The sequence below is a fragment of the Sturnus vulgaris genome, chromosome 8 (assembly GCF_052056855.1).
Source record: "Sturnus vulgaris isolate bStuVul1 chromosome 8, bStuVul1.hap1, whole genome shotgun sequence".
NCBI classification, from domain to species: domain Eukaryota; kingdom Metazoa; phylum Chordata; class Aves; order Passeriformes; family Sturnidae; genus Sturnus; species Sturnus vulgaris.
The window spans coordinates 3,340,225-3,352,128 of NC_142250.1; the positions used below are offsets into that span (position 1 = coordinate 3,340,225).

General features: G+C 50.7%; 1 protein-coding gene across 1 annotated transcript; it reads right to left on the reverse strand.

The window, feature by feature from the left end:
- Window positions 1–919: 919 nt before the first annotated feature.
- LOC106856731 (microsomal triglyceride transfer protein-like) lies at window positions 920–11,495 on the reverse strand. The gene is made up of 18 exons (XM_014882289.2): window positions 11,368–11,495; window positions 10,146–10,327; window positions 9,792–9,935; window positions 9,188–9,295; window positions 8,512–8,628; window positions 7,564–7,703; window positions 7,339–7,492; window positions 6,993–7,150; window positions 6,617–6,782; window positions 6,095–6,202; window positions 5,790–6,002; window positions 5,482–5,702; window positions 4,804–4,901; window positions 3,984–4,105; window positions 2,837–3,064; window positions 2,427–2,551; window positions 2,043–2,213; window positions 920–1,771 (listed from the first exon to the last, which is right to left on the reverse strand). The coding sequence occupies exons 1-18, from the start codon at window positions 11,432–11,434 to the stop codon at window positions 1,624–1,626; spliced, it is 2,670 nt and encodes an 889-aa protein (XP_014737775.2). The 5' UTR covers window positions 11,435–11,495; the 3' UTR covers window positions 920–1,623.
- Between the last annotated feature and the right edge of the window lie 409 nt (window positions 11,496–11,904).

The window sequence follows — 11,904 nt, forward strand, 5'->3', positions numbered from 1 at the left end:
CATCTGGCACTCCAGCCCTGCCTGATTGTCCCTTTCCCTTGCTGCTGGATGAAATGACTCTGGGAGGCTGAGGGAGCTGGGAAAGGGGCTCAGCCTGGAGAAAAGGAGGCTCAGGGGGAACCTTCTGGCTCTGCACAACTCCCTGACAGGAGGGGACAGCCAGGGGGGGTCGGGCTCTGCTGCCAGGGAACAGGGACAGGACAAGGGGAAACGGCCTCAAGCTGTGCCCAGGGGAGCTTGGAAATGGGGAAAAATTCTTCACGGAGAGGGTTCAAGTACTGCCAAGCACTGGAACAGGCTGCTCAGGGCAGTGGTGAAGTCACCATCCCTGCAAGGATAAAATACATGCAGGTCCCACTTGAACTGAGGTGACTCCATTCTAGCTGGGCACAATGTCACTTTCCCTGGGGATCTGGGGCTGAAAGGTCCCTTCTGGGAGGGTTTGGAACCATTGCCAAGGAAATGCGTGACCGAAAGGCCGGTGTTACTTCATTGCTTTTGCTGCTTGAGCATCTAACCTGGACTGGGGAAAAAAAATCATTGGAAGGGCTTGGAAGACTTCAGGATTCGGTGGCTCAGCAGGACAGCAAAGCTTCCAGCAGCAATGCAAACTGTTAAAATCCCTACTCAAATGTCCTCACCCCTTCCAAAGGGCCTGGAAACGTATTCCCAACTCCAATCCCAGCTACACGACCTCATCCCTCTGGCAGGACAAGTATCCTTTGGGACTAGAAGTTCAGCTGATTTAGGGTAAATATCTGATGAATGGAAAAATCTGCCTTTGTCAATCTCTAGAGGAGGAGAAAGAGGAAAGGGAGCACCCTAAATACAGACCTAGAAAGCAGGTTCTTCCTGGAAGTGCCTCTCCCTTCTTCCAGTCCATGTGTCCAGGAAAGTTGAGAGTCAAACAGAGACAATATAAAAATACACGGAATTTATTTCTGCACATAACCAAAGTGCTTGTAATTGGTGTCTCCAGATGGAAAACCAGGCAAATTTCCTCCACTGAACCAGGAGACTCTGTGCTAACATTTCAAGCTCATAACTAAAAAAAAAAATGTACTCCATATCCTTCTTTTCTTTCCTAAAAAGATTGTTTTGTAACACACACCAAAAAAAGGGCTAAAAATGCTTCCAAGGCACATCTTTATCAGGAAGGAATGGAGAACTGCTGCTTGTTCCTCACCAGCCTCCCTCTAGTTCTGGAAGTGTTGGGTGGTGGTGAATGATAGCAATTCAACCTCCCAAGGAAGGTCATTTATTCATTCCACGGGGGTTGCAGACGTGTCTCCTCCTGGCAGCTTTGATAAATGGGGAGAGAACATAGCATTTTGGGATGCAATCTTCCAGGAGGGTTTCTTGGGCTCTCAGAAGCTCATTGACTTGCAAAATAAGGCTGTTTTTCATGAGGAAAAGCTTGGCTTCCAGCAAGGCCCTTCCCCATGAAGGGGAGGAGTCCAGGAGGGAGAAATCCCAGCCTTTGGGGTGTGAGGGCAGGTTTGGAGGCAAGGGGTGTGTCTGTTCTTCGGCAGCTCCTCCTGTGCTCCCTTCTGCTGTCCTTATTGCAGCATTTTTCTAATTCAAATGTGGTTGTGGAGGAGAATCCCAAAGTGCTCTGACTCCTTATTCTTTTTCTGCAGTCAGCAGGAGGTTGCAGACCTTGGAATTGGTTTGGTGCAAGGCAAATTCCCTCCCAGGCACGGTGCCACGCCGGCCTTTCCGAGCAGTGCTGCTCTGGCTCCCGGCAGACTGGGAAACTGTGAAGACTTCTCTGTGGGACAAAGCGACAGCAGGATGGTCTGGAGGCTGTGGTGGTGGTGGATCTCAGCCTTTTCCTCCCAGACCAGCCCAGTCACCATCTCCTGATGGCCTTATGGATGGTGCATTCTCCCATATCAGGAACTTGTGGTGTCCTTGCCTCATCCCTACCAAGTCTGACCCAATAAGTGCAACTATTAATTCTCTCCTCTTCCCAAGAAGTCCTTCTTTATCTCAAGCCCACCAGGATGTTTCTACAGGATCTGGCTGTACCCAGGGATTACCTGTATGGGACCTGTTCCTCTCTCAGCTGCAGGCACATGAGCACGGGGCTGCTGGAAAACCTCAGCTTGGTGTCGAAGTGGATCGAGGTCTCCACCTCAGTCTGGCTCCTCAGGGTGGCTTGGAGGAAAGGGGAATCTAGTTCTGTCTGGAAATCCATGGCAAGGCTTCCCCTGGGAGAGAGAAGCACGTAGCTCTGGTCACAGGCCTGCACTGGGCACTAAACAACTCCATAAACCCCTTAATTAGAAGTCTGGCCATGGAAAATGTGTGTGCAACCACCAGGAAAGGTTGGACCCACCAGAAGAGCAGGGAGCTGTGGAAATCCACCCTCACACCCCAGGTATTCCCATTCCCAGAGCCAAGCTCTTTCCTTGCCCGCTGACCTCGCATTGACACTGGTTTTCAGCTCCTGCTCCCAAATGCTCACGTCCATGTCAGCTGAAATGTCCAGCCCCAGCCCACCCTGGAGTCTGATGGTCACTTGGAGGCCAGACTGCAGAGGAATGACCTGGATGATGGAAAAGGTAGAGCTTCCTGTGACCAGGCACTACTCTTGGATGAGTGGCTGACACTGGCAGGGCATTGTGGCTACTGGGAATGCCTGTCCCAGCCCTGGGTCTCCCGTGGTGGAGCCATGGTAAAGACAGTGCTTTACCAACCCCCAAGACACATCTGGCAGTGCCACCTCGCTCTTAGATCTTTCTCTGTGGTGTGTAACATCCACAGGCTCATTTCATTGGGATCACTGGGATGTGGTGTGGAGACAGGTCACTGCTTCGTCCCCATCCAGTACCTGGTGATGGTCCATCAGCAGGAGGTTCCCTTTGACCACACTGGTGGGCCCTCCACTGCTCAGCAGGACCTTGGCCATTAGGTCTGTGTATCCCTGGAAGAAGATGATTGGCCGCAGCTGGACATCAAAGAAGGTGGCCGACATCCCAGCCATGAGCTCTGGCTCCTCTTCCCCTTCCGAGAGGTTTTCTCCCATCATCGACTCCATCCCTTGTGCTTCAAAGGTGACCTGGAAGACAGAAATGGAGAGACCCTTTGGAGCAGGACACTGGTGATGGAGTGACTTGGATGAGGCATCCAAGCCATCCTTGAGGTATCAGTGTTGCATCCTCTGTTTTTTGGGGTACCAGGGTGTTTCAGGTTGCAGTACAGGATGTGACCAAAAGTATGTATTCTATCACCATCTGTTAAAACCAGGTGGGGCAGTGTTCTTCATCTTTTCCACAATCCATCCTTCCTCCAGGAAGATATCTTCTATTAATGGCCACTGAGTCCCAGTGCATGACTGATAAAATTCCATCATCCCACTGGGAGATGCTCCAGCCAGGGGGAGGAGCCAAGCATTTCATACCCACATAAAATCTGAGATTTGGGACATCAGAGCAGCCTTTTCCCACTGGATTCCAGAGGGACTGCACCCTTCTACAGGAGCACTGCTTCAACTGAACCACATCTGTCACTGCAGGAGGATGCAGCCACCATTAATGGGACTGCTACCAACACCCTGACTGACTGAGGGGGTGTCAGGTTGCATTCTGACTCTGTCAGTGTTTCTTGGGTTTGTTTTTTATAATACTGTATTTCTATTTTAATTTTCCTAGTAAAGAACTGTTATTCTTATTTCCTATATCTTTGCCTAAGAGCCCCTTAATTTCAAAATTGTAATAATTTGGAGGGAGGAGGTTTACATTCTCCATTTCAAAGAGAGGCTCCTGCCTTTTTTAGCAGACATTTGTCTTTCAAACTTAGACACAGGGGCTCCCTTCTCCAGAGCAGGAGTGTCTGGTTTCATACTGGTGATTTGGGAATTTGCCTGTTTCTGACACGGGACATGCAGAGCACAGAGGTGAAGCACAAAAGAGGGGACAAAGGGACAGCAGTGACGTCACTGAGTTGGTGTTGTCACCCCCCTCCAGCCCCTCTCCCACCTGAGCTGCACGGAGCTGCTGGCCTTGGCTGAGCAGGGAGAAGTCGGAGACGCTCTTCCTCAGGAATCCACCCTCCAAAAACAGCAGGTCCAGCCCAAAAGTGGAAGTCAGGTCCTGGGTGACTGGAAGGCAGAGAGATGCCCATGAGCACCCCTGGGTGTCTGGTGGAAGGGGGATGTTGACAGGATGATCTTTGAGGTCCCTTCCAATCCAGACCCCTGGTACCATTCTGCATCTTCTCCTTTCATTCTTGCAATACTCAAATGATTTAGCATTGCAAGGTTGTTTTTTTTTTTCCTCCCTGGCTATTCCACCTTCACTGACCCTCTGCAAGGCCAGACTGAGGTAATTTGAAGAGGGACAGAAATGAGAGCTGAGGGACGAAGAATTCAGCAGATATTTAGCACGTGCTGTTTTTTGCAGTCTCAAGCTTGATTCTTTCTTTTTAATCTCAGTATAGGAATCCTCCTCCTCGAAGATTTTCTTAGAAATACTAAAGGAACTGAGGAATGGAGTGAAATATCTTGACTTGTCAGGGAAAGCACAGAAACTCCCACCAGCAGTCTGCTATTGGTTTCATCTCCAGCTGAAGCTCCTCTTTCAAACCAGCAGGATTTGGGCAAAGTTTGTTTTAGAGAAGGGCATGTTCGTATCTCAAGGGGTGGCAGGCAGGTGGTGCTGGGGAACATTCTCAGAAACCTCCCCAAGATTTTGGGGCATTCTATAGACCTGAATCTTCCTCTGGGAGCTGCCTTTTCCCACCAACCCCTCCTTTAACCCTCTGAGGGGACCATGGGGTCAGTGTCCTCTGCACTGTCACCTGTCAGAGGTCCTGAGAAGGAAGAAGAGATGCCGACTTTAGAGAAGAAGTTGTAATTATTTATCCGTGGGTCTCCCATGATCTCTTTCATTACCTTCCTGGAAAAGAGAGGGAAAGGATATGTCAGCACTGGGAGGGAGGGGAGGGAAAAGGTCAGTGCTCACTACAGAAGGAAATATAATTTGCTGAAGTATTTCTCGTGGTTGCTGACTGCCCAGAGCAGAGCAAAAAATTGAAGCATTAGACCTGGGCTATCCTGGAATTTCCCTTTCCTCTGGCTTATTAGGATAAACCAGGCAGATATTTTTATGTAGCTTTTGCTTAGCTCTGAAAAATGTGAGTGCTCGGTTTGTTCTGTGCAGACAGGAAGATTAATGCAGGTACAAAATGTGCACTGCCCTGAGAGCCAGAGCTTCAGCCTCCAAGGGCTCTGCCAAAACCACAAGACTGGGTCCAGCTGCCATGGGGCAGGATGACAAGGAACGTCAGGTTTTGCCTGTCTGTGTGGCATCTGCATCCCTTTTGTTACTCCAGGAATGTCCAGGTGGTTCCTATGAAGTGATGCTAGCACACTTTAAAGATATATTGGTCCAAAACCCACAGCTGGATTGTGGAGGAGAAGGAGAAAAAGGTGATGTAGAGCAGAGGGGAAAATGCACCCGTCCCCTCAAGCCCCACTTTGCCAGGTGGTGGTGGTGGTGGTCACGCAGGCTGTTCTGGACTTTCAGCAGCAGGAATGTGGCCATCTCGGTCTCCATCTCGCTGGTGGCCAGCAGGATGTTGATGACATCCATGGGCGAGGGGTGGTTATCCAGGAGGATTTCTGCAGCAGCCAGGCGACAGGTTTTGTCATAAATCTTCCTCTTCTGGTGGAAAATCCTCCTCATCGCTTGCTTCACCTGAGGAGAAGGTGTAATTAAAAGAGTGCAGATGCACCCCAGCAGCTTGGCTTTGAGTGGGGAAGCCTTGGCAACTTCCTCTCCTACCTTGCTGGAGATGTGGGCAGCGGGGAATCGCTGCAGGGCAGCGGTGGCTGCAGCTGTGACAGCTGTGGGACCGTCCTCAGCGTGGTCCAGGAGGGTGGGGATGGTCTCGGGGAGCCTCGCATTGCCCAGGGCCAGCAGGTAAATGACCACCTCGGGCTCCTCCTCGGCACCTCTGAGCCCCCTGAGGATGGTTTCCACCCCACGCTCCACCACCTGCTCAGGATTTGCAGGATAGGGAGGTGAGGAGAGATTCCAGGAGATTTTCTGGGCAACCCTGGAATTGGGTGGGATTGCAGAGGACTCACCTGCAGCCTACAGAGATTCTGCTGGCACAGCTTGCCCACCAGAGAGCCCACGGCAACTATCCCTGTCTCCCAGATCTCAGGTGCCAGCTGCTTCCCATCCAGCTTGTCCTGGGCATCAGAGAAGGGGTAACAGGAAGCAAGAAAAAAATGAGGGGGGGGGAAAAAAAAAAAAAAGGAGTATGCTTTACCTCTTCTCTCAAAGTGTTTCTTAATCAAGTAAGGGAAAACTAGTTCTTACCTGCCTCGAAGGAGGCCATGCATGATTTAATTGGATTAAATGCTGTGGCTCTAAATGGAGATTTTTTTATCTCTAATGCACTGATACAAAGCATTTTCTGCTGAATTCTTTTCCTCTGAGGAGCATCTATTCCTATCACCAGTGTCCCGTTAAATGCACATAAATTGATCCCAAAAGCAGGAAAATCAATTTCTAGAGAAACATTTTCCTTGTACTGTGGTATGTGGATCCATCCCAAATGCAGGACCCTCGGGGAGGAGAGATAGAGTGATGTCCATACTCACCAAGACGAGGTGGAGAAGCTCTCCTGAAGGCCGGGGAGAGAAAGCTGCTGCATAGAGAAATGTCTCCAGGAGGGTCTTGGGCTCCTTGTTGAAATCCAGGAAGTCTGAGAGCGCTGCCAAGGAAGCCACAGACTGTGTGGCCACTGCTGCCTCCACGAGGAAGGGGCTGGAGTGGGAAGAGGGAAGCCATCAGTGGCGTGGCCCACAAAAACCATGCAGTACTTGGACAGGACAGGCATTAGGAAAAGCCATAGAACACTGCCACTAGTCAGGATGGCTGCCTGGAGCAGGGATGGCTCATGGAGCAGCACCAACTGTGCCTGGTTGTCTTGTCCGGCGCTGGGAATTTTGGAGAGAGAGTTCCAGGGATTCTCACCGCGTTTCCTCGGGCGCTCTCCTCAGCAGCTGCAGGACATCCCTCTTCTTGGCGCTGCGGAACATCTGGATGAACCTCTGGAACTGCCAGGTTGTCGCCACCTTCGAGGTGTCTGTTTGGACTTTCTGCCTGTCAAAAGCCTTCAGGAAGGCTCTCAGCTGCAAAGGTGAAGTTTGTTAGGTGGGATTTAGTCCCTTTTCCCATGTCATCACGGGATAACATTTACACCAAAACAGCAGCAACCAGCCCCTCCAAAAGCATCACTGGGGTTTAACCCTAAACCCTATGAGTGTCCAGCTTGAGGGGGAGCCCCTGGTGACTTTTGGGGGTCGGTGGCATCACTGACCGATGGGCAGTGGGTGCAGACCCTCCTGAAGGGCAGGCTGGCCATGCCCAGGGGCTGGGGCCGTGCTTCCATGCTGGCCAGCACATCCTTAAGGCTTTGTCCAGACACCTCTGCTGGCCCAGGCATTGCAGGAGACACCAGCTGGAGCCGCTGCCTGTGAAGGGAGAAATAGTCAATGGAAAGTTTTGTGATCTCCGCCCTCCATGGCCAGGGATCATCTCTCACCTTGAACTGATTTTGATGCCGGAGCGGGATCTCAGGGCTGGAGCCACCTCGTGGCTTTCCTCTGCCAGGACTGACTGGAGCAGGTTGTCTTTCACCACGTACTGGCTTCTGCTGGAGGGCTGCCACTCGACTCCAAAAATCTTGGGAAAGGAAAAGCAAGGAGAAAAAAATGCAACCGTTTTTCCCCTTGCCCTCTCCCCAGGAGATTTCTCTCTTTACATTAGCAGGAAAAATGACTTTACAGTCCACAAAGTCACCTACTTCACTTGCAAAATGTAGGAAAGAAAAATCCATAAGAGCCTGCCTTCTTCCCAGAGAAGGCAACACCAGGTGAGGACCAGCAAGGGGATGCTCTCACCCGTGGCTGATGCAGGTAGGCAGAGTGGTGACACCACAGGGATTTGCACAACTAAGTGGTGTTGAGACTCCTGCCAGGGCCTGTGGGGTCTCTGTGGCAACGTCCATTTTTATATTGAATTCAGTAGAATTTGTATATTAAAAAAAAACAACTTAAATTTTGGTTATAACTGCGTTAAGACCCATGGAATTTCATCTGTTTATATCAGGGTTGAACACACTGCTTTAAGCAGAACAGAGTCCTGTCAAGCTAATCCCCAATCCAAAGAGTCTGAGAGCCAGGAATCATCCCTACATCTCCACCTTCCTAAGCAGGATCAGCTGACAGGTCGGAAGTCATAACAAGAGTGGGGATGGGGTGACCCAGAGCAGTTTTACTGCTCCTGCCCATGTCGACACCACAAGATTCTCCTGAGGGATGCTGGTGCATCCCACTCTGAGGATGGGTCTAAGAGTCCCATCCCAAGCTGGTGCAGAAGGCTGAAGCCAGCTGGGAATGGGAATCCAAGCCCACCTGCAAAAAGATTTTAGGGATGTCCCCGCTGTACTCAACATGAGCTGAGCCCCCCACAGTGAGAGCAATGGACTTGCTTTGTTTATGGAGGTGAATGCAGACTTTGGCTTTGAGCAGCTGAGGAGATCTTTGGTCTTGGTGATGGAATGGTTGGACACGGTGTAGGTGACCTGGCAGCTTCCAGAGGCATCTTCCTGAAACACAAATGGGAGTGACTGTGAGTATTAACTGATCTGTGGAGAGCAGACAAACACAAAGGCCAACCTGATAAACAAGAACAGCATCTAAAATCTATAAAGTGGGGCAAACCAGAGGGTGGTTGGATAGCTCCAAGTCCATCTGGGCATCTTTACAAATTCGGGCTAAAGCCAGCAGCAGCATCTTGGTGACTGCATTTGGGGTTCTGAGGTTATTTCATGTTGTTTACAGGTCATTCTAGCTGGCTGCTGGCTAAGCAAATCCTGCTTGGCAGGAATGCTTGTGCAGTTTTTACTCTGCTGCTCCTACTGTCCAGGGAAAGGCTATGATTTTTGTAAGGGTGCCTATTGCTGAAAATTATGTTATTTTATTTTAAGTCCTCTGCCTTTCCGAGAGTCATCCTTGCTCAGAGCCTGGTTGGAGCAGCAGACCCAATGCTGTTTATCCTGAATTTTGCCCCCTCTGCTGAAGCTCGTGGGCTGGCTAGGCTCCTGGGCCAGCTTTCCTGGTGTACCCCTGAATTTTGGGCAGATGTGGCCCCAGCTCAGGACCTACCTCCACTGTGGTACCAGCATGGGGCTGAAGCTGGAACAGACTGATGATGCCTCGTTTCAGGTTGGAGATCAGGATGTTTTCTGCTTCATTCCCGTAGAAAGCTTTGACCTGGGAGGGCAGGAGGGGGGGCCTGGCTGAGGGGACATCTCTGGGATCCCTGCAGGCTCTCTGCTACCTTCCCTGACAAAAGGGAACCTGAAAACACCCTGCAGACACCTGAGGAATTTTCTCAAGGAGGACCTTATCTCTCAATAGCATGAGGTCTGTGGATGCAAGCCCACAAAATTTCCCTTTCCTTCCCACCCTGGAGTTCCATAGCCTTAGAGGAGGAGGTCAGAAAGGAGCTTATATCCCATGGTTAGGACTGAAGAGCTTTAACATGGGGTTCTGCAGCTCCAGCTGAGTCCTTGTGGAGGATGGGGCTGCATGTGGGCCATTCTGTAGGCCATGTAGGTACATTGGCCATTCTGTGCAGTTCCTTCTGCTCTGAAATCAGAGGTGGAGCAGGAGCTCCTATGGGCTTCATAGCCGAGAAAATTTAGGATGAGGACGGGAGTGCTTTGCAGAGGGTATGAACAAGCCCAGGATCTTTAATCCAGCTGACCTTCCCACTGTTCCAGGAGATGAACACTGGCTGCTGGAGCTCTGCCTGTGCCTCTGGGCTCAGTGCAATCTCTACAGGGGAGCCTTCAGCGTTGTTCTGGCTCCTTTCCTCTTCTGGCTGGTGTTGGGCCTTCAGGTCATGGATCTACAACAGCAGAAGATGGCAGAAAGCAGTGACCAAGTGCCTGCTCTAAAGGTGATCTGAATTTTACCTGCAGGCAATGGATTTGGTCAGAGAGTCAAAAAAATCATTTGGATTTTTCAGCTGGCATGAGCTAGAAATGGGAGGGGTTGCACCTCCTGGGGTGTTCCCAGCAGGAATGCCTGGCTATGATGGCTGTTCCACCCCACACACCTGCACATGGAGCAGCTCTTCCCCTCCTCGGTCCCTCCAGAGCCGGTGCAGATGGATCAAAGTCTCAGCCTGCAGCCGGGCTCCCCAGGGGGATGGCGTGGATGTGTGGTGCAGCTGGACATCCAGGGTGTACCGGTACTGATACAGGGTCCTGGGCTGGGAAGAAAGCAGCTGCAAATCCCCTGTGGAAAGATGGAAATGTTGAAGGTACGGAGTGGTGGATCACCTCCACTTCCTGTACCTGGGAACCTCCATCCCAGAGGGGACCTGGACTTGCAGGGATGCTGATGACCTGCATCACTCCACCTCCTGGGATGGAAGTCTAGCTGATGGGGAGGGTTTTCATGGGGCATTGTTTGTGCCTGTGGTTTGGATATTTGGGTGTTCTCCAGGCTGGCAGCTGATTCCTGCTCGTGTTTCCAGCCCTGCCTGAAAAATGATGGCTGGAGCAGGGACTGTGCTTTTTTTACTTTTAGAAATGCCAAATAAATACTTTACTCCTGAGGGGAAGTTTCCTGAGTGTGCCCACAGACAGGAGGGATATCTCCAGTGCCTTTTCAGCACTGGGCATTAACTGGGGCACAATCGACATTTTTTGGGGAGAAAAGAAGCTGAATTCTTCATAATAGGGGTTTTCCATCTTCTAACTGGTAATTAAATCACTGTCTTTGTGCTAAGGCAAAATGAAGTTGGTGGGACAGCTTTAGATCAAAACTCTGTGCTTTAATCTTATTTCTCCAGACTTATTTGGAGTCCCTTCTCTTGCTCATACACAATGGTGATTGAAGGGGAAAGGGTTGCCTTTGCCATGACAAAAACAGTCAGATCTGTTTTCTGAAGTAACTTGAAATTCTCTTGCAAATTTGATGTACTTGCTGACCTTCTGAAATATTTTATAGCTTTGCTGGTTTTTACAACAAATGAATCAATGGAAATTCAGCTCAGTCCCTGAGGCTTTCCTCTGTGAGGCAGACTGAGGAGTTTTTACAGTTCTGCACTGTGTGCAGTTTAAAAAGCTCCATCTCTCTGGCTTTCCTCACCCCTCCAGGAAGGACTTCCCCAATCCCCAAAACTTCCCGGCCTCAGGAGATGCTCATGCTGTTTGCAGTTTGCCAGTCCCTGCTTGGCTGGAGACCGGGAAGGTAAGTGCTGGGATGAGCATCCCACTTCTCTGGGCATCCAGACCCCGCCGAGTCCTAAATCAGCCCAAAGCCTCTCTTACCTTTTGCTGTTCTCAGGAGCGAAAAGCAAAGCAGGCAAAAGCATTCCCAAACCTCCTGCGGCTTCATGATGCGCTCTGGGAGCTGGGCGGGAGACAGGGAAGGAAGGGGGGTGGGAGAGAGGGACAAAAGTGGGCAAGATCAGCAGTGTCAGGCGATGGGGCCCGACCTTCTCCCTATCCCCGCCTTACCCAAGAAAAGGCAAATAATTAAACCTTTGTACCAACCCCCAGCAGCCCCGGAGGGTTTGGAAATCAGCTGAGGTTTGCCAAAGGCCGGCGGGAGGGGAGGAAAGCTGGAAGAAAAGAGCTGCCAGGAACGTTGCGGGGTGGAGAAATTGCCCATTTGTCCCGATATGGGAGGGGGATGCTCAGAAAGCTGCTCTGTCTTTTGGTGATCTCTCTCTTCCCTTCATGGGACAGAAGATAGTTGCTTTCAAAAGAAAAGACGCAGAAGGGGGGAAGGGGGGAAAACAGCTTTTCCATCCTTTTATTTGGAGACTGGGATTTGCAGCCCGGAGGCTCAAGTTACTTAAAGGG